The 22,368-nt window shown below is 44.1% G+C and overlaps 1 protein-coding gene across 1 annotated transcript; it reads left to right on the top strand.

Annotated features, from left to right (window-relative positions):
• Positions 1 to 439: 439 nt before the first annotated feature.
• Positions 440 to 21,769, top strand: LOC125750900 (gamma-aminobutyric acid receptor subunit gamma-2-like). Its single transcript, XM_049029256.1, has 9 exons — positions 440 to 831; positions 5,054 to 5,202; positions 6,574 to 6,641; positions 8,482 to 8,702; positions 9,317 to 9,399; positions 10,913 to 11,050; positions 16,446 to 16,598; positions 17,450 to 17,655; positions 19,568 to 21,769. The coding sequence occupies exons 1-9, from the start codon at positions 746 to 748 to the stop codon at positions 19,844 to 19,846; spliced, it is 1,383 nt and encodes a 460-aa protein (XP_048885213.1). The 5' UTR covers positions 440 to 745; the 3' UTR covers positions 19,847 to 21,769.
• The last annotated feature ends 599 nt before the right edge of the window (positions 21,770 to 22,368 follow it).

Below are 22,368 nucleotides of genomic sequence, written 5' to 3'. Positions count from 1 at the left end.
CTTCCTTGCGCTGATCCCCAGCTGCGCAGTGTGATCGCAACTTCTGCAAAGTTGAAAAGTTTATTCAAGACACCTCACGGTCGGAATACCCCTGTTTATTTTAGAAAGCTGTTAATGAGTCTTTAACGAATCACAGAATGTCTTTTACAGATCCAAACCTCGGCTAGCCTACTACCGTTTGCTTTCATTGGTTTATTTATGTAATATAATACTAAATATTCAAAAACAACATGGCACACACATGTGATCCATTTAACATGCATATTCCTAATATATCGTGTATTTTTTGTACTAGGAAAATGCACATCTACTACAGAAACAGTACACCTAAACGCTCCACTTATAATGTGTTTATTATCGCGCATATACAGCATCTGTTCGTGGATAATAATTTAAGAGACGTTTGGAATCCTCTCCCTTGCTTCTGCGCCCCCTGATGATGCACTCATGTGTTAATCCGTGATGCTGTAACGTGTATCGCTTCATTTTCACCCTAGTGCACATTTCAACAGCCGCTCAAATATAGTCCATGTGCCTAGCAGGTGGTGTGTATCTGCCTTTTATTTGATAAAACACGAGGAGCTTTCGTGCATGCGACCGACTGGGACTTCAGACATAACAGCTCCGTGAATTTAATTCCTTAAGAGGATCGCCAATACAGCCTGCTTTGTGCGTAATGTAGGAACCAGACTTCGAGCGAATAAAAAGCGAAGAGAAGACGGCGATCGTGAGCGCTGTAAATGCAATGTGTAACTGGCCAGGTGACATGAAGAGATCTACTTTCTCCCGAAACATAATCATTTTGGCATTTGTAATCGCCAGTATTCGGAGGTAAGAAAAACATACATGCCTTATCTCACGCTGTCTATACCTTTACAGGACTGCAAATATACGTCCTCGCAAGTGTTTTACTCTTATTCTAGGGAGTGCGGTGCTTTTCTTTGTTAAGCTGTTAAGATAGCCGCTGTCGCTTACTTAGCAATATAAATCTTTGGCAATCTTTCTTAAATTCTACGTCTCTTGTAAGAAATATGATAGCCTGATGTTTTATTTTATGTCTGTTGTGGTGGGAAAAAAATACGAACCAGAGATGTGGTCACATTTATCAAAACACTATGGGTTTAACATCATTTTTCTCCATATAAGACTTCCTTCACGATAATTGGTTGACTTGGCTTTTTGTCTATATTTTGATATATTGTATATCGATCTATCCTCTTAGCCATAATTTATATGCACTCTTAATATTAATATTATATATTTTGTGTATACATGCATAAATATTAGGGAACCACCACAATAAACGTGTACACGCCGTTTTCCAGTATTTTAGATCAATAATATGAAGCTACGGTTTCTTCAGACTAACATGAGTGCTGAGTTCAAATAAAAAAAAATGCTAGATTATCAACTGATATTGTTACACTATCTTCAAGAATTACAAATATGGTGAATTATTTATTATTAACTATGATTAAAAAAAAACTCCCAGTTAATTCTTCAGATGTATTCTTGGTAAATGGGATATGCAGTAGCCTATATCTAGAGATCTATTTTTATCTATACTTATTATCTATTTTTATAAGGCATGAATTTTATAATAGTATTGTGCCCCTGGTATACTGTCAATAGAAACGTCAAGTTCGTTCATACAAATAGCGGATCGCCCAGACAATTGTTACTTACACGACTATTTAAACAACCATATTCCTCTTAAGTTGCATGCGCGTCGTCACTGTGGGCGGAGTTTGGCAGATTTATGTGTTGTATTTAAGAGTGATGTCTGTACGCTCTCTTACCCATGTAGCCTTGCGGATGTGTGGTAGCTGCACAGTTTACCATGCTTACATGGAGTCTGGTAACACAATAATAAACTTTAGTCTATCATTTAGAATTCTTTAAAAATAACTGTGACTTTAACTTGGATTAGATTTTTGGGGGTGGGGGTGATCCTAGGCATTACAGGGCACAAACCTGGGGCACACCCTAACTGGAATGTCAGTGTGTTGGTGGGTACATACCTATAGCTTACTCAACCATATATACAGTCATATACCACAAGCAATTTAAAAGCCCTAGTGCACCTATGCTGCTCTGTTAATTCACTACATTATAAATATTACAGATTATGTTTAATTTTATTGAAAGAAAGACAGAATGAAACCAGTTATGTGAAAATGTTACAAGGAAACTGAATTGAATCACTGATCCTAATAAACTATGTTATTTTTTTCCGTTGGCCTTAACGTGACGCCATCTTTTCCATAGAAAGTACAGGCCAATCGCAACGGACGGTCAGATGCGCCTGAGGCCAGACTTACCTGTGTCCCTGATAAAAGAAACTAGGCAGGTTATGTTTCTAAACACCACATCCATGGTTAAAATCTCATTTTGATCACGCCGTCTTCAGAAATCACCATGGTGTTCACCAGTGCCCCTCACCAATTTAAAATGGAAATAAACTGCCGGTCCCCCTTGAAATTTCCTATAACTGCTTATCAAATTAATCTTATGGAATCTACACCATCTAAACCCACGGCTTGGCACAGGATGCACCCTGAGCCGCACACCGGGGGTAATATGGGGCAAATTACTTTATTATAATATTTATTTATAATAAAGCTTTTGCTATGACGTTAACACCAGCCTTTTGTTGGAGTTATGCTTCAGGTAAACCGCTGTGCTTTAGCAATGACTTATAAATATAAATGGTGGCTTAAACCGTAGTTATTGTGCCTGACACAGAAGAACACAGTTGTTCAGACATTGGGGTCCCTGGCTGATTGACATCAGTCACAAACAGGCTGCACTGTCTTCAGAAGGCTGAGCGTTGTGAGGAATGTATTCGACAGCACCAGCCCTGAGTAAGGAAAGATAACAGATGGCACACAGGTTGCATGTGAGGGCTTCATAGCCATAATAATGGTCTGGAAACAATTCACGCCTGCGGGAAGCATTGCTTTAATTACCGTATCTGATTAAAGGAGATAAAGGTATTTCTTTCTAATGTAAGTCCTGCTGAGATCCAGGCTGCACAAACACTTGTGTGTCAGATTTTTTTGTTGCTTTGATAATATTATTAATACATAAATAATAAAGAAGTAAACTGGACGGATTTTTACTGCATGGGCACCGTGATGCTCATGGAGTTGTAGCCTCATCAGTTAGTTGCTTGCATTTCATGTTTTATGTAGCTGTGTAAGTAAATAGATGTTTTGGAGATGATTATTAAATCATTATTTTAAATGAAAGTGAGGCCCAGCTGGCCTCAGTGTATCAGCTGTGTGTAGGAGGAAGTGGCTTTGAGAGATGTTGCCACTTGCTGATGCAATGAAGAGCCAGGATATTAGAACTGAAAGCAAGGCTTTCTCTGCCGGGTGTATCCCACTCAGAGCTCCAAGCGCTCAAAGAAATATGGGATTTTGGTTGGCTGCAGAATTCCATATGGCCTTTATTACCAGATTATGGTCATTATTAAGTCAGACCTGTATTCGAAACATATTGCACACATTTATGTTTATAGGTAAAGGGCTGAGGAGCTGGCTGAGGATTTTGAGAAGGTTAGTAATTTAGGGAGCATGACATCACATGTATTGGAACTGAGACTTTATCTTCATCGCAAGCTGACTGTGGTGATTTTGTCACTGTTTGTATTTAGCTCTGTTACGGTTTGGCATGGAGCAAGTGAGAAATGAGGGTGACAATCCACTGGCGGTTTATTGAACTAAACAGAACACACTGAAGGAAAGGCACAAATTAAGGGGGCCATGAGGGGTCAAAAAACTGAAGGGGAAAAATAAGAAACAACTAAAGAAACCATAACGTAATAAAACCAGGGCAACACAGGGAGCAGGACTATGAAGCAAACAGAACTCCTAACAAACAGTGACATGGGTACAGTGACTGACTGAGGAACAGGACAAAGGCAGGCACTAATATACACTCAGGTAAGGAAGGCTAAGCAGACCAACACACACATCAGCCAATCAAAAAAAGGAGCAGAGCAACAAGACACAGGTGGAATATCTTAGGATTAACAAGAGCAGGAGCTAAGGAACATTAACAAACACAGAAGACTAAGAACACTAGGTAAAGACTAGGAACAAGTGCAAGTAAAACCAAAATCAAACAGGACACAAGCAGGGCAAATTAAAGCAGGGAAGCAAAGATGACTAATAACAAATACTAGGGAACATAAAAACAATAAATACAAACTGGGGAAGCTGGTCACAAATCTATGACAGGAGGGTTATAGCCTCTATGTCGTATGCTCATCCCACAGAGCCATGTGGCATTTCAGGGAGCAGGGAAAACACGCAAGGGTCCAGCACAAAGGCAGGGAGGGAACAAGACGGCCAGCGACACCTGCTGCCCAAACGGGGAAGAGACATGAAGGGCAGGAATGGACATGTGCTGACCCTGACAAGTTCTGAATTTTCTTCTACAACATCCTGGATAATATTTTTTCTAATTACTCAGGGTTATGAGACCATGTTTACTAGTGAGTGTTTCAGCTCAGTTAACAGAAATAAAAGTAGAATTGTCAAGAGACAAATGCTAGACAGAGCTGGAGAAGCAGCAGTACCGTCCTGAGAGATCTATCTCAAATGTTTAAACAACGTGAAGAGAAAAGAGCCCAGCATCAAGCTTAATGATGGTATTATATGTTAAAAACAGTTTAAACGATATAGGGAATTGAAAAAGGTTTGAATTTAACTGAGCGTATAAGCTATTAATGGGGAACTGAATCATTTTAATGCATTGTTTCAGTTTGTCTCACAAATCCCAAACCCCTTTACACTCCGGTAAGGTTCCAGGAAAGAGCTATGCTACAAAAGTGGAGGTTCACCTTTGGGAAAGCTTTGCGCAACGTGCTGACAAGAGGCCAAGCTGGCTTCAGCGGAGATGTGAAAATAAGGCAACATTCAGCAGGAGAGATGCAAGGCCGGGCGGCGCTCATTGTGAGGTGTAGGGGGAGCCACCACCCTCTCGCCGCTGAGACTCTCCAACCCTGACATTTTATTCCTTTTTCTGTTTTTCTTTTTCTCCTCAGCTCCTTTGAATCTGACAAAGATGATGACGAAGATCTCGTTTCAAACAAAACATGGGTTCTGACCCCTAAGGTGTACGAGAGCGACGTCACGCACATCTTGAACGGCCTGCTGCAGGGTTACGACAGCAAATTGCGGCCGGACATCGGAGGTGCGGGCTAAGCTTCCACACATGCCAACATGCTCCTCAAAATGCTCCTTTACGCTCCTTTATTGCATTTGTTTTACTCAGTATCGATAAACAAAAGGCTTTAATAAACTTTGTTAAAAAATGTCTTTAGACTCTAACAGTGAAAAACTACTTACTGAAGTTTTGTTTCCTCTCAGTTCTTCGTTTCACCTATTTATTGTGGTTTAACTTGTTTATCGTCGAGCCACTGAGGGTATGAACTCCCTGTCATCTGGAGAAAGGAGAAAGGAACACTGTTAATAACGATCACTGAGTCTCACTCGCACAAAGTGCTCGTTGTGAGAAGAGTGAGTTAAGCTGTATTACGGCCGCTGTCTGCAAGGCAGAAAAGGAGTTTTCCAGTTTTTGAAATTTCGTTTTGATGGAGAAAACAAACCCTTTTTATTAGATTTACCTTTTCGCTGGATACAGATGTGATGTCTGTCCAAAATGCAGCACCTTCTGTGATGAAGACGATACACTATGGGGTGTCCGATGTCTGCCTTTGTCTGTGCCTGTGATTGTGTCTGTGTCTGGGCCTGTTTCTGTGTCTGGGCCTGTTTCTGTGCCTGTGTCTGGGCCTGTGTCTGTGCCTGTGTCTGGGCCTGTTTCTGTGCCTGTGTCTGGGCCTGTGTCTGGGCCTGTTTCTGTGTCTGAGCCCATGTCCATGCTTGTGCCTGTGCAGAATAAGTCCATGTGGTGAGTCAGTCAGGCATAGAGATGAATGCAATGGAATGAAATTACAACCGCAACAGTTATTCAAAGTATAGCTGTATAAAATGCAGTACTATGTGCATCGTATTGAGGTATTTTATTAACATTTGCAAATCTCCATACAAACCGTACAGTCAGTGTTCTGAGCATAGAGCATCTTAACATTGAGTCTCATTTGTTTTATTATGCAACAAACTGTAACTTATCCAGAAGCTGGTACATGACCCCATCCAACTAGCTCATGTTATTAAGGATGTTTCACTAAGAAAACTGGAATGCTTTGTGTACCTATACCCTTGTGTATACAGGGAATGTCTGAATGGCTTTTCCCACTAGTGTTCCCCTCCGACTGCCTCTCAGGGGGACTGATGCCAGACACATCAAACACATCAGGCCCAGACTCTTGTTCTCAGTTGCTTAGTTGCCCCTCCTGTCATCCTCTGGGAAAGGGCACAGCAGTTAGCATTAGCATAACTGTGTTGGCTGCATGGCGTCCTCATGTTGAGTGCCGAGCCCCCTCTCTGTGTTACCCCCCGGTAATCTTTCTTCGCTGGCTCTAAATTTAGTGGTGTGATCTCAGTATTGTGTGACCAGCTACAGACCTGTGCTTCATTGCTTTTCTCTTGTTTTTCTTTCTAGTCAAACCGACTGTGATCCATACTGACATGTTTGTAAACAGCATTGGTCCAGTGAATGCTATCAACATGGTGAGTGCTGCACTTATGGTGCTGGGACGGACGCTCAGCAGGCTCCTTGCTCCGCATGTGGGGTTTTTCTGCGGCGATAATATTTTAATCTCCTTTAAGTTACGTTCCAGCTGCTTCCATTTAAATCTGTTTCATTTTAATACCGTATCGAATCTGTTCCAATAAATAATCGGTTTTTGGGAATCTGACAGTCCTGTCCTGGGAGCACGTAGCAGACAGGTTACTTCTACGAGTGAGGCAATGCATCATGGGAAATGGCTGAATATTAATCTCCTCGAATGGAGCAAGTACTAGTGTCTTTTAAGGGGTCTGTGGCAGCCCAGCTGATCTGCGCCTCTACCAAAAGGGGGGTAAATTGGTTGCAGTTTGGCAAAGTGTTTCTCCAGCTGCCACACTAGCGCCATCATCTAAGATCGATGGCATTTCCAATGTATCTGCTTCCAGGGTTCAAGGGTCCACTCTGTGCTGGGAGTCACATGGGTTCCCGTGTGCTAAGCGTGTCCGTGTGCTGTTCCACAGGCCGACCTGTAAACCTGTTTTTGTACGGACTGGGCAGGGACACTGACAGCAGGCACTCTTGTTTACCTGTGTCGGATGCATACAGATATGCTGCTCATAATTAAGAATGGGTTCATCTAGATAAATGAGCTCTGTTCTTCTCACAGCATCTACTGTTACTCATTTACTTTCATTTACTCTCCCTGCTGACGAACTTGGGGAGTTGGAGGAAGTCAAGTTATTAAAAATCAGCCATGTGAATAGAGCAAGAATAACGATGTCAGCATCTGCTGATTTTTTCATTTAGCTTTTTCAGATCCTAATAAATGTTTAAACAGGAGCAAGAGGATCCTCACTAGGACACGTAACGGTGGCCCAGTCAGTCACCCCTCTCTTACATTAATCTGCGTTGCCATTTCACTCCACACTCTGTCTAATTAGCTAAAATTCTTAAGCTGATATGCTGTTATGAGACACTTCTCTTTTTCGTCCACGCATCCCAGCAGTGCTCCACGTCTGAACTTATTTGTACTTTGTTTTATCCTCTTTTTCATATTTTTATTCTCTTTACTGTCTTCTGTGTGTCCAGTGTTCTTTGTATGATGAACCCTTACATAACTGCAAAACACATACTGTATTGGTGATTGCACTGCCACTGCATTGAGGCTTCAGGCTCTTTGCTTCTGGCCCCCACTGCAGTACACCATAGACACTTTTGCTTGTGGCCCCCACTGCAGTACACCATAGACATCTTTGCTTGGGGTCCCCACTGCAGTACACCATAGACATCTTTGCTTGTGGTTCCCCCACTGCAGTACACCATAGACATCTTTGCTTGTGCCCCACACTGCAGTACACCATAGACATCTTTGCTTGTGGCCCCCACTGCAGTACACCATAGACACCTTTGCTTGTGGCCCCCACTGCAGTACACCATAGACATCTTTGCTTGTGGCCCCCACAGTAGTACACCATAAACATCTTTGCTTGTGGCCCCCACAGGAGTACACCATAAACATCTTTGCTTGTGGACCCCACAGGAGTACACCATAAACATCTTTGCTTGTGGCCCCTACAGTTGTACACCATAGACATCTTTGCTTGTGGCCCCCACAGGAGTGCACCATAAACATCTTCGCTTGTGGCCCCCACAGGAGTACACCATAAACATCTTTGCTTGTGGCCCCCCAGGAGTACACCATAAACATTTTGCTTGCGTCCCCCACCGCAGTACACCAAAGACATATTTCCTTGTGGCCCCCACAGGAGTACACCATAGACATCTTTGCTTGTGTCCCCCACAGGAGTACACCATAGACATCTTTGCTTGTGTCCCCCACAGGAGTACACCATAGACATCTTCTTCGCTCAGACGTGGTACGACAGAAGGCTGAAATTCAACAGCACAATGAAGGTTCTGAGGCTCAACAGCAACATGGTGGGCAAGATCTGGATCCCTGACACCTTCTTCCGCAACTCCAAGAAGGCCGACGCCCACTGGATTACGACACCCAATCGTATGCTGAGGATCTGGAACGATGGGAGAATACTTTACACACTCCGGTATATTTAGAGTTAGCACTGTTGCCTCCCACCTCTGAGACCAGGGTTTGAGTCTCTGCTGGGATTTCATCTGTGTGGAGTTTGCATGTTCTTCCCATGTCATCGTGGGGTTGCCTCTGGGTACTCCGGTTTCCCCCCAACATTCAAAAAACATGATGAGGTTAATTGGAATTGCCATATATATATATATATAGGGAGAGAGAGAGACACACACACACACCCTCACATACATATCTATGATCAATGACTGACAACTTGTCCTTTATACATGGTGAATATGACTGATTACTACTGATTGTGCATAAAATTTAAGGGAGAAAATATTTTGAAGATATTGAAACAGCCTTCTTATTTTAGTCCTGTGTCATTTAGTGTCTTAATGGTAAATAGGATTATGCTACACAGAATCCTATTTGTGCTTAGATCTAACAAGGGGATTAATAATTAAGGCTCTAGTCATGGTCTGTTCCCTGTTAAGATTGTAGCCCCTAACATGCACAACACAAGTTAATTTTGCTGTGATATGGGCTTCAGTAGCGGTCTTGTCGGCTGCGGACGTGTTAGTCACTGACCTGGGAAGCGAGTGACTGAGAGTTTGCTCCCTGCCCTTGCAGATTGACCATCGATGCGGAGTGCCAGCTTAAACTGAACAACTTTCCAATGGATGAACATTCGTGTCCCCTGGAGTTTTCAAGCTGTAAGTCTGCCCATATGCTGCTTCTCGCTCTCGTGCCCGGCCCCGCCGAGCAGCCGGCCAGCGAAAAGGCGCACGAATGCGAATGGCTGCGATAGAGACGTCCGCGCGGCGGTACGCCATGCTCTCGCTCCGGACATGAGAGGGCCATTTCTCGCTCGCCTCGCTTCAAAGCAACAGCACACTCTCAGCAAATGAATCCGTAATTTTGAGGACTGATTCCCATAAATCATGCTCCGGTTATCGGAGTTCCAGAGGGATCCGTGGAGAGGGTGTGAACATTTGATTGTTACTGACACATTAACACAGTGAAACGAACCCCATTACAAAATGAAATAACTTTTGCTGAAAATGAGTCGACAAGAATTCTCAGTCCTGCTAATAATAAATTCACGTAATATTAATGATTATTTCAGCAGTGTCTATCAGCTGAGAGTGGATTGCATTATTCATGCATGTGTCAAACTGGAAATGTACCTTGATGGGTTGAGTTTATGAACAAAAATATATAAAAAGGGCAAGTCACTGCTAATTTTTCAACCGGATTTATGAAGAATAATTTCTACCTTTGTATGTAACATTTGATCCACTTGCTTTTTTGTATTGGTATTGCAATTTATTTACCAGACATCTTCATCATAGGTGACTTAAAACGCACATGTGACTGTTAGGAAGGTGCCGCCCTTTAGGGTTCAGAAGACTGAGGTGCTTTGGCCTGAATCTGAGCCGTGACTCGGATTAGACTGTATGGCTGTGAAGCAGGGAAGCCGACCGGCTGGTGTTTCCGCAGTCAGGCCGGGATTTGGGCTGTGACGGGTAGCTGCTGACAATAAACCAAGGCCCAGTCTGGATGATCTGGGTTGCCAGATAGCAGAAGGAGGACATCAGAGTGGAAAAACTGAAGGAACAAGGTGTGACTGGGCGGATTAATGTGCGGAAGCTTAGTTATACATGAAACACCTTTGGATGTATAGTGCATAAGAAAACAAGGAAGTTTTAAAATGTGTTTCAGAAAATGGACCTTGTGTAACAAACTACATACCCTGGCTTATTACATGAGTCAGTATTTAATGGATCCATCAGCATTTACAGTGGGATTATATTTTTGTAATATACTATAGTGCATAGTATACAATACTCTCTCTCCAGAGATCCATTCAGAGTGGCTGAAAAATGAAATATGACTGTAAATTGGTCCCTTGTGTAACATGTAATAAACGCGTCACGTTGCCAGTAGCTTCTCCGCGAGGCAGCCGCGCTCCCTCAAAGAAGGTCATGTAGATACTGAATAAAACATGGAAATTGTCCATCATGGTCTGTGATGGACGTGCATGTCATCCCGCAAGTCGTGCTTCCAGGGATCCATGGCAACCGTAGTCCTGACAGCAACCATGCATTGGAAAAGCAACTGTGGATGGATGGATGGATGGATGGATGGATGGATGGAAATGCAATATTAGGCTGAGTAAAGGTGTCTGCTAAATGCAGCCTTTTTGCCGTCCCACCCTCCCTTTAGATGGCTACCCCAAAGAGGAGATCGTCTACAAGTGGAAGCGGAGTTCGGTGGAGGTGGGAGACACGCGGTCCTGGAGGCTGTACCAGTTTTCCTTCGTGGGCCTGAGGAATACCACAGAGGTTGTGAAGACCGTTTCAGGTAGCTCCTGTCACATAACAGACGGCTTATACAATGAATCCTGACAGCCATTCAAAGGAATTATAACATGAGACTATATATAGAATCCCTCGGAGTTTAAAGAGATCGTTTAAAGGCAGAGTGATGAGATTACGGCTTTATTTAGACCGTTTTCCTAAATGACTCCCGATTTAAGAAAGGGCGGGTTTCCGAGGAGCTTGTGGTGAATTCATGCGGATTGACGGGAAGCATCTCCTTTTATTATAGAGCTGGCAAGAGTGAGTCAGTAGAGTGTATTTAAAGGTACAGAGGTGTTATGAGGGACACATTCTGTAGCACAAAAGAAAAATATATGTTATTATCTATCCCAAATATGAAATTTCCCGATACAATTTAATCTTTTTCTTTGAGTTTTAAAGTGTCGGAATCAGGTTACAGCTAGGAGTAAATATGAAGTGTTGCAATATGCAGTCTCAGGCGTACAAACTGGGGAGGGGGCCTGCACCCCCCAATATTTAATTTGGCTTCCCTCGCCTCCCTAATAAATAGCTCTTTGCTATTAAATGACGAAGTTTGCCTCCCCCAATGTCATACTCTCCCTTACGCTTCTGTGTAGTCTTGCCAGCCACAGACGGAACCCCCCCATCCTCCCCCCCCCCAGCTGTGGGTGATACTACAGCCAAATACTAGAGCCTTTTGGGGTAAAAGCTCTGTATGAGGAACCCAAAAACACCACAAATGCTTACAACATCAAGGGGGCATGAAGTGTTGAGTAGTGACAAGGTGCGATGGGGCCTCTCTTTCCAGCGGCAATTTTTTTGGGGAGGGGGCTCTAGGCCTCATGTTGCCCCACCCTCATTCCTTTTCCAGTGATTCCATGTGAAAGATATGGAGGAAGTGGAAGATGGAGTTCCTTGGTGTGAGGGAGACCAGACCTCCACGCACTTGTGATCCGTGTAGATCTGCTCTGTTAAGTGATACACGCTGATTGTATTCCAGTGATCTTTGGTAAACTCTCAGGCCACTAAAAGACATACATGCTTCAAAGAAGAGTGTTGGAAAATAAAGTAGAGAAATAAACCACCAGTGTGGTGATCATCCAGCATTTCTATTGACTCTTTGCCACTTTGAGGCTGTAGATTATTAATGGTCCTCAGATGCTTTTATATTCCCTTATACTTTTATTTGTCGACAGCGAGCGACTTCAGCTAAAGAACTGTGAAATAAGCTGTTTATCATACTCTGCTGGTGCAAATAGCCGAAAATGCTGAAGCAAGTAATAAGTAGTGAATATGTAAAATATCTCATCTTTGGGTAAATGATCCCTTTGCATTTTTCTAAGTCTTTTTTCACAATATTAACTATGCCTGTCCACCAGTCACACGCCACAAAATAATTTGAATTATTTTGTACCCTGCCATCTTTGGTTCAAAAGCACCAAGGGCCACTTTTGAGAAATGCATCTGTTTGCAGAAATGCCCTCTGAAGTTCCCCTAATATCCTGGCCGGCTTGCAGATGTCATCATTTTTGCAAAATCTTCCACAGATGGCTGCGTCAGCAGCCACCCCCGCATGCTCGGAGCAGAGAGGCTTGATGGGGATTGAAGGCACAGGCCATAGTTCAGCTCCTGGTTCCACGGTGGTGTGTCAGGTCCCTGTTAAACCAGTTAGCAGTGAGTCTGAGGCCATCGCTGGTAGATAAAGGCCATGCAAAGGGCACCACACCCCACAGACAAGGCGGTTTCCATAACGTGTGTTTAGATGTATCTGTTTGGTAATGATGGAAGTGATTTATGAGGATTTAAATGAATAATCGCAGCATCAGAGTCCATCCATCCATCCATTTTCCAAACCGCTTATCCTACTGGGTCGCAGGGGGTCCGGAGCCTATCCTGGAAGCAATGGGCACGAGGCAGGAAACAACCCAGGATGGGGGGCCAGCCCATCACAGGGCACACTCACATACCATTCACTCGCACATGCACACCTACGGGCAATTTAGTAACTCCAATTAGCCTCAGCATGTTTTTTGACTGTGGGGGGAAACCGGAGTACCCGGAGGAAACCCCACGACGACATGGGGAGAACATGTAAACTCCACACACATGTGACCCAGGTGGAGACTCGAACCCGGGTCGCAGAGGTGTGAGGCAACAGTGCTAATCACTGCACCACCATGCCACCCCTAGTATCAGAGTTTTCCATTTAAAAGCAAAACAGAATTATCAAAACTGGATATAGCAGTAGTTCAGCAGGTGGAAGTGCCTCATGGGAAGGAAAGCGAGTCTGTCTGTCACTACATTTCTCACATTGTGATTCCCGTCATGTGTGACACGTCAGTAGTGGTGAGGTCACGTCGTGGAGAACATTGCTGGGGCCGGTCTGGCTTCTCCGTCATGCACCTTAGCTGGTGACACTGTGCTTTTACCCTGTGTGATTTTATTTTAAGAGCCAAAAGCCCTGTTTCCTGTTTTTCACAGGTGTGTCGCACCTTAGCTTAAGGCGTTCAAATGAGCGATGGGAGAACTCCATCTAATTTGTGGGCATCTGAAAGCGGACCTGTTCTGGCAGCTTCCACCAAAATTCCGGCTGCTGAATGCGGGGAACACGGTGCATGACAGGGAGACCTGCAGAATCAGACATGTGACCGCTGCTCTCTGCAAATCGTGACATAAGATGGGGCTGTGAGCACCTTCCGGAAAAGTCTTCAGGGAGGCAGAGGAGCTGGTCTGGCTGTATCCGTGGTTCCATCTGGCAGCAAAGCGAAAGCCCCCCATAATGTCTTTGTTTTGTAACCGACTCACACCCACCTAACAGCTTTTAAATAGCCAGTTACATCTTATACTTTCAGATACTTTGGCTAAAATCTTCTGGGCCTTTCCATGAGTGCCACACGCGCCAGCACTCAATGACACACGCTGGAGCATGTTCTGCCAGTCCTGTAGTCGATACTGGGGGGCGGGGGTGGGGGGGGGGGGTTTACGCAGGGGCAGCCCCCGCAAGCGTTACAATGCTCATGCTGGAGAGTAAAAGCCCAAGCGGACATCATGGGCGTGCGGGCAGAGCTGTGTGTCTCCTCCTGCTCCTCCGCACTGCTTTGCCCACTCGCAGGTCCCACGCTTCCAGACAAAAATATACATATTTATATAATAACACAAATTTCGATTTATAAACATTTTTTTGGAATTTGTTCATTGTACATGCTATTACCATTATCACCAAGAGCCTGACCAGGATAAGCTGCTGGAAGAAGAATAGATGGATGGATAGAATGATGGATGGATGGATGGATGGATGGATGGATGGATGGATGGGCGGCCTATTTGTTATGGAAGAGTTTATTCCCAAGTTCACTCCAGGATAAAGCTAAACGTACACAGCCCTTGAGAATGTTTCTATGTGCTGTGTAAAGAGCTGCCAATTAGTGATGCAGGAGGATCATAAATAATTATTAAAAAGTGATTCGCTAGGTTTCACATTTTGAGAAATCCAACAAAATAGGCCAAACAAATAGTTTCAGTCTCCTGGTAGCAGGAGGGATGACGATGTGGGAGGTGGATGAAACTCTCCAGATTTTGACCATTTTCCAACACAAAATTTCAGATAATCAGAAATCAACGCACTAGGAACTAACTCTTCGGGTTTCCATAAGTGAAAATTTTGAAAGTTTGAACGTGGAAAGTTTTTTTGTAAACTGAGGGAGATAATCACTTATTTGAAGCGTCAGACTGCTGTGAGCAGGTCACGTCACGACGGTGATGGGTGGGTGTAAGCATGAGACGAGGTCGCCTCGTGACCACAGCAAACAGTGTTGTACAAACTCAGTGGCTGGAGTCCACTGGTGTGATAGCACATCCATTTCAGGAAAAAGTTGTGAATCACACCAATGGGCATTTATAGGCTAGAAAAATGGCAGGAGGTGGGATTCTGTGAACAGCTGGAACCGTAAAAAAAAGGTTTCCGGGGTACTTATGTTCACAGAAGGAAACTGGCATGACTGAATTAGATTTTCTTAGGGATGGTCTGAAACTTCCCTCAAAAATGTGAAATGAGACAACCACAATCACCTTCACACAGATCCTGCCTGGATGTTCATCTCCATCTGCTGGAAGGCGGGTGTGAAAATTACTGTTTACCGCCTAAACGTACGTGTTAATAAACAAATGTGATAAACAGAATATTTGATCTTTTTGAATGTATCAGGATTGCAGTTTTTTTGTGTTTCGTGTTCATTGTTCAAGAGCCCTTATATAACAGATCATAGCATCGCTGCTGGCGTGTGTAAGAAATGCTTCCAGATGCCTCATTGATAGGTAAACAAACACGTTGTCAAAACAGCGCATTCGGTGCGATATCGTAGGGGCCGGGGGCGGAGCACGAGGTGTGACAGAGGGCCAGAACGCCCTGCCCCGCCATCGTATCCACAGCTGACCGCCCCGTTTCCGTGAGTGTGTCATGTTGGTACACTCCTCGGTGTCTGCGTGGGTAAACTGTTACCTGCCTCAGCCAGAATTTTAAGAAGGGTCCCTGCTCCTGAGATCGGAACCTCCTGACTGTGAAATATGAGCAGAAGGAGCATGCAGAGGGCAGCAGTGAAGGACGCAGATGGCCGATCCTGTCTTTTACGATGCAGAAATAGTGATGCGGGAGACCTTCAATTGCAGCATCGGCTGTGCTGGGGGAGGGGCGTCAACGTAATCTGACAGCCAACAAACAAAACGACCACAAACAAACAACAACAAACAAACACACAAACAACAACAACAAACAAACCCCAAACGGGTGTCTGTCTCTGAGCTTATGGGCTCATCTAAACAGTCTTCTGGACCAACACACTTATGCTGGACATTTGAATAACTCTCAGGACCGAGGTCACGCCCTGGTGGTCCAGGGGGCTTGGGCACTTCACCTGCTCTGAAGTCCAGTGTCAATATCGATAATAACCTTTCGTGCAAACTGCATTAGAAAGCACAGGCCGTTTTGTCTGGGACGAACATGGTTTCTCAACCACAAAGCCAATGACTACGTTACGCATGTTTAACTGAAACATTTACACCTCCATGTGAGCATAATCACAGAGCGCAGTGTTAAATGCAGTGTTAAGTACAGTGCTAAGATAGCCTTTGAGGTAAGAAGTAACACAGCTTGCTTCCCGCTGTCTTTGGCGTGGTGAAACACGGACATGCGAGGGAGCTTCCGGAGTCAGCTGGGAGTTTGGCTGCTCCAGTGTTCCGCCTTCGGGGGGGGGTGCTGTGCTTTTGGGGGGTTCCGCCTGTGTCATTAGGGAGAGCTGGGTGACTCAGCAGCACCCGCACCCCCTCACAGAGAGGGGGGCTTCAATGGGTTTTGTGCTGCCTGTTTCCCAGAAGGCCTGAGACTGTTTATTTGACCGACGGGGATGATGTTGCCTCTGCAGGCGACTACGTCGTTCTCACCGTTTTCTTCGATCTGAGCAGAAGAATGGGATACTTCACCATTCAGACATACATCCCCTGCACCCTCATCGTGGTCCTATCTTGGGTGTCCTTTTGGATCAACAAGGATGCAGTTCCAGCTAGAACATCTTTAGGTACGGAATCACAGACCCACAATGTCTCTGAACCTCTTACCAGAAGGGCAATTTTCATAATTAATGAATCAAGGGCAAGACAGCATTTTACTGACATCAGTGGAACTTATTATGCCAGCCATTTGCTAATTAATCATTTGCTCAGCGCTGGAGCGAGTTTATCCTCAGAGAAAAAGAAGCCTTCATTTTCGCTAACGACGTCCTTTATTTCCGCTCTCGCGGGCAGATTTGCATCACAAAAAAAAGATTATACAGGTTTTTATGATATTTTTTTTTATTTTTCCAATCTGCAGAATATTTAGCGATATAAATTCTACATTGAATTTCCATGCAGCAGCGCTGTCAGTATTGAGGTCTGGAAATACCTTCCTTTAACAGTGAATATTAGATGTTCCCCATGAAATCTATGCGATCAGTCCACATTCTGCACTAATCTGTGACAGCATATTGTAATGTAATTGCATTATGTTGCAATATGCCGAAATGCTTAAGGATGCCCGCGTTAGTTTGTGATAGGACAGTCTGTTTCGGAAAGGGAGCAGAGAACTATATTATTAAATCTATAAGGATGAATGACTGAAATTAATTTTAACTTCCACTCACACACTTCCAAATGTAGGAATTGGACTGTCATGAATTAGGGTCATTCACTATGGGCCAGTTGATGTTTTATTTTAATAACATTTTATGTTTTAAAAATAGAATACTCACCCATAGCGATGGGGTACCCCCCCCCCTCCCCCGCAGATTGAAAGTGTCTCTGGTTGGGGCCTAGAATTTCCAGTTAGATCCTTGCTGGGGGTGCTTGTTGGCTGCTCCCTCACACCTCGGCATGCTCTCCCCCCCGGCAGGCATCACCACGGTACTCACCATGACAACGCTCAGCACCATCGCCCGGAAGTCCCTGCCCAAGGTGTCCTACGTCACCGCCATGGACCTCTTCGTCTCCGTCTGCTTCATTTTCGTGTTCGCCGCGCTGATCGAGTACGGAACGCTGCACTACTTTGTCAGTAACAGAAAGCCCAGCAAGAACAAGGAGAAGAACAGGAGGAACCCGGTAAGTTGGGCTGTGATGGAGCCCCCACCAAACTGACACTGAGTACCAGAGACATTAGTAATACTGATGCTGATTGGGTGATAATGGACTGCAGTAGTTTTCAAAAGACAGCACTTTGTTCATTGTAAAGATTTTCTTTGTTTCTTCCTCATTTCTGATAAGTATACGGCGATGAGATCTTCCTGTGCCTCATTCCCTTCCATAAAACGTTTCTGGTGTGTAAGGCTTGGCCAACAACCCTGAAGAGCAAGCGCATCTATCCAAAATAAAATTCCACTCTCACAAAGACAGCTTACAAGTGAGAGAGGCTGGTTACCAAGACAGAGGTGTGTTGTACCCAGGCCAGGGTGCTGAGAGTACACAGGTCTTTTTTATAAGATGCAGTGTGCGCGTACGCTAACAAATATTAAATAACCCTGATCTTTATGTAATACAAATGTGACCCAAATTAGTTTCAGTACTATTAATGTAATTTTAGCTTATGCGTTGTCCAAAAATACTCCCATTTAATTGTTTGAGGCCAACTCACAAATGACCAAAATCGTGAATGTCAGTGTATGTTTTGAATTCCTAACCTTTTGAAAGTAGTATTTGAATTCATATTATGATTAACCCTAATCTTAAAGTGAATGTTTTTAGTATGTGTGTGTTCACATTTAAGTTGGTGTAGCAGACAGAAATTGCATTAAAATCTTGTTAAATCAACACGACCCCTTATACAGGGCTTTCGTAATCTCCGCCCAGAAACCCTGAAGCAGGGATTAGCAGTGTGCTAACAGTGTGCTAGCAGTGTGCTAGCAGTGTGTTAACAGTGTGTCAGCAGTGTGTTAACAGTGTGTTAGCAGTGTGCTAACAGTGTGCTAGCAGTGTGTAAGCAGTATGTTAACAGTGTGTCAGCAGTGTGTTAACAGTGTGTCAGCAGTATGTTAACAGTGTGTCAGCAGTGTGTTAACAGTGTGTCAGCAGTATGTTAACAGTGTGTTAGCAGTGTGTTAACAGTGTGTCAGCAGTATGTTAACAGTATGTTAGCAGTGTGTTAACAGTGTGTTAACAGTGTGGCTGGTGGCCCGTGTAATTTGGTCAGTGAATCATCTTCTAATGTCGATGAAATGAACTTGGTTCTCACTATGAGGGAAGCACTGGCACGTTCCACATGCCGTGTTCTTCTGCATGAGCTGACTGACTCGCATGGAGTGTATTAGACTCCTTTTCCTTTCCTTCTCTCTCTTTTCGTCGAGGTGGGCTGTGGCTGTCAGCTCTGTATATCTGGTGCCTCAGTGACCATCGCTGGTTTTGGTTCACAGTGATTCAGAGAGAATATCCTGGCATCTTCTGGTCTCGGCGGCCTGGCCGCGGCACTCCGCCGCACTCGCGTGCCCGCACTCACCTCCCGCCGTGCCGCACCGTGACACTCATACGTGTGCTATTAGCTCCTGTTTGTGTACACGGCACCCGCGGGACGTCAGATTCGACTGCCTCCATCTTGTCAGCTGAGCCTTAACAGAGTGAAATAGACTTTTAGCCTCGTTAGCTATCGATTTGGCACTTCGGCAGCACTGTTATCCTGGGGTTCGATGGCTGATGAGGGAACTCGAGCCGTGCAACGCGGCCTTAATGTTGTCCAACTGATGCTTGGGTAACACTTTTAACAAGCGATTTCAGTGAATTTGCTTTATTTATTTCTCTTCTCCTGTCGCTATAGTGAAAGCAATAAGAAGTTACTGGATTTAAATTTCCACCCGCCAGATTCACCAGGTTGATAGCCAGACTTACCTGATAAAATAGCTACATTTACCTTTTCAACAGCTAGACTCACCTCTTAAACAGCGAGTCTTACCAGATCAGGGCCGTCGCTGCTTAATGGATCTCCGACACTGACCCATCTCTCCCCGGTGCTGACCGGTTCCTGCAGGCCCCCGTGGTCGACATGCGGGCCCGGGCGGCCACGGCCATCCAGATGAACAACGCTGTCCACGTGCCGGAGCGTGACGAGGAGTTCGGCTACGAGTGCCTCGACGGCAAGGACTGCACCAGCTTCTTCTGCTGTTTCGAGGACTGCCGCTCGGGCGCCTGGAGACATGGCCGCCTGCACATCCGTGTGACCAAGATCGACTCGTACGCCCGCATCTTCTTCCCGACCGCCTTCGGCCTCTTCAACCTGGTCTACTGGGTCTCATACCTGTACCTGTAGCTCAGGACCTCCTGGCCTCACCATGCATCCAAAAGACCCTCTCTCTCACACCTATCCCTCGGCTGCAGAGGATCGACAGAAACTTCCAGTTTGTATTTTTTTTATAATTCTATATCGTTTTTGTTTTGCGTGTTGAGATAAATGTTGTAGCAAAAGCCAGGTTATAATTTTTATGGTTATATTTATTGTTTTTATATGCTGTAATTTTTCTTAAAAAATAGCATAAAAGTAAGAAAATACACGTCAAAAGCACAGTGGTGGATTCCCAGTTCAGACAAACTTAGCATACAGGCAAAAAAATCGTGTTGATATGCACAGGCATACTTTCTGCAGGGTTTAACAAACAAAGGGTTTACAAAAAAAAAATCATCAAAATACTGTTTGATCTTCGCTGCACATTCGTACTACTGGCTTATTTGATATTCCTGTCATATTCTTATCATAATTTCAATATTATCATGCATGCAATCTTTGGAAAAATACCCCAAATGCACATATTCCAGTTATTATCTCCAGTTATAGTCTCAGTCCGGCTGTTTTAAGGCAGGTACAGGAGGTTCCGTCATGTAAATTCATTGTAAATATTTTTTTGTCCTGTTTCACATGTATTGCATGTACATTCCATGCTAAACATGAGAACTTTACTATATATAGAAGAAAAAAAAACCTCTATTTTTCTTTTCTTTTTTTTATTCACACATCTGACAGATTGTAGATCAAATAATTGTTGGAGAGTGTATGAAAATCCCCACACAAAGATATATGCTATGTTCTATATCTATTTATGTTACCACATTCTCTTTCATCACCGGCCAAGCTTGGTGTCTAACATATTTAATATTTTCATATGGATGCTTAATATATAAGGTAGAGTATATATATATATTGTACCTTGTTATTCACAGCCCATGTAAGACCCCACTAAATATGTAAGGAATGCTACTTTCTGCATCCTATATTCAAGCATGCAACGTTATCCATCCATTTTCCATACCGCTTATCCTTCTGGGTTGCGGGGGGTTTGGAGCCTATGCCGGAAGCAATGGGCACGAGGCGAGTAGCAACCCAGGGCAGGGGGCCAGCCCATCGCAGCATGCAGCATTATATTGTTACATTATAACATTATAATGTTGTTGCATCCTACATTAGCTACTTTAGTATAGCTAGGTTAGCATCAATGTGTTTATTACCAGTCTGCCCTTCACAGCACTTCTCCCGGGAGTGAGCTAGCCGTCCATGCACTGTAATACCCTGAAGCTGGGGTTAGTCTCGTGTGATTGGCGATCTGCACTGAAACAGAATGTTTTAATCGCTAAATAATATGCTTTATCTGCTATTGCCGAACGAGGCTGTGACTGTAGGAGTTCTGTCGGTCCCAACAAGCTCAGGCGTCGGGGAAAATTAGGAAAAGAGGGGCACACTAATGCGTGGGCCATCCGTCACTCTTGCCCATGGCCTCGATGCTTGTCCCACTGCAGCCTGAATCGAGTTATTTCCAAAGGCAATGTGTCCTTTAAGGAGCCTCTGCATTGATTTAATTAATCACCCACTTGGAGTTTGGAACAGGCTTTAAAATGGGACACATTTGCGGACTGGTACAGCTCCACAATCTATATCTGCCACTACTAATTCCTCTGTTGTCACCGAGCTTTGGGTCTCTGACGTCACCTGAATTTGGCAAGTGCACACACACACACACACACACACACACACACACGTGTTATTTAAATGTACATAATGTGTTTTTATCTGTCTTTTTGAGAAATTACCAATGTTAACTATGTTACAAGGTTTTACATGTAAAGCATATGGAAATAATTTGTATGTTACATTTTGTCAAACTGGTTTATTACTGCTATTGACATTCCAGTGCTGGGCAAACTCTTTTTTAAACTAAGTAATAAATCAGTTGTTTACTATCAATGTTTATATCCATTTTATTATTTACAAAGTACTGTATACAGTACATACAGAGTATTGCACTCAGGAAAATGGACCCTTTCATTAACATAAATTTTTATAGTGTTTAGTACTTAGGTTATAGATTGTTTTGATTTATCATAATTATTGTTTAATTTTTACCGTTGAGCAGCACCATTTTTGTTGCTATTTGAAACATTAACAGTCACTAAAATTAAATGTGATGAAAAACAGCGATAATTGCATGAGTTACACAGCTCCCTCTCCCCTTCCTGAATACGCGGAAAGTGCACAGCACTGCGTTTATGCGATTTTACATCACGGTATTTTATAACGGCCTAATCAAGAGCTGCCTTTGAGGTGCTCCGTGGCGCTGGGGCTCTTCTCGGGGAGGGTCGGGCGTATTTAGCAAGAACGAGTGATTGCGGAAGATATAAATGGCACCTTTCATTAGGCGATGCTACCAGATCATAACGACAGGTGCACCAAAGCCATCAGGCTCCGGGCGAGCGAGGAGAGCGCTGGGGGGGGCAAATATTACTGAAATATTCAGCTTCAGCTGGACTGACGCAGTGGAAGGGATGCAGGCAGGCGCAGCCGGT

The sequence above is a fragment of the Brienomyrus brachyistius genome, chromosome 10 (assembly GCF_023856365.1).
Source record: "Brienomyrus brachyistius isolate T26 chromosome 10, BBRACH_0.4, whole genome shotgun sequence".
NCBI classification, from domain to species: domain Eukaryota; kingdom Metazoa; phylum Chordata; class Actinopteri; order Osteoglossiformes; family Mormyridae; genus Brienomyrus; species Brienomyrus brachyistius.
The sequence above is the reverse complement of the archived record's forward strand: the minus strand, read 5'-3'. Positions and strand labels throughout refer to the sequence as shown.

Bases quoted from the DNA above. Each gene is read 5' to 3' on its own strand.
- LOC125750900 (XM_049029256.1), top strand. From the start codon at position 746: ATGTGTAACTGGCCAGGTGACATGAAGAGATCTACTTTCTCCCGAAAC. The intron at 832-5,053 runs GTAAGAAAAACA...TTTTCTCCTCAG, and splicing joins GTAATCGCCAGTATTCGGAG to CTCCTTTGAATCTGACAAAG. The intron at 11,051-16,445 runs GTAGCTCCTGTC...TTGCCTCTGCAG, and splicing joins GGTTGTGAAGACCGTTTCAG to GCGACTACGTCGTTCTCACC.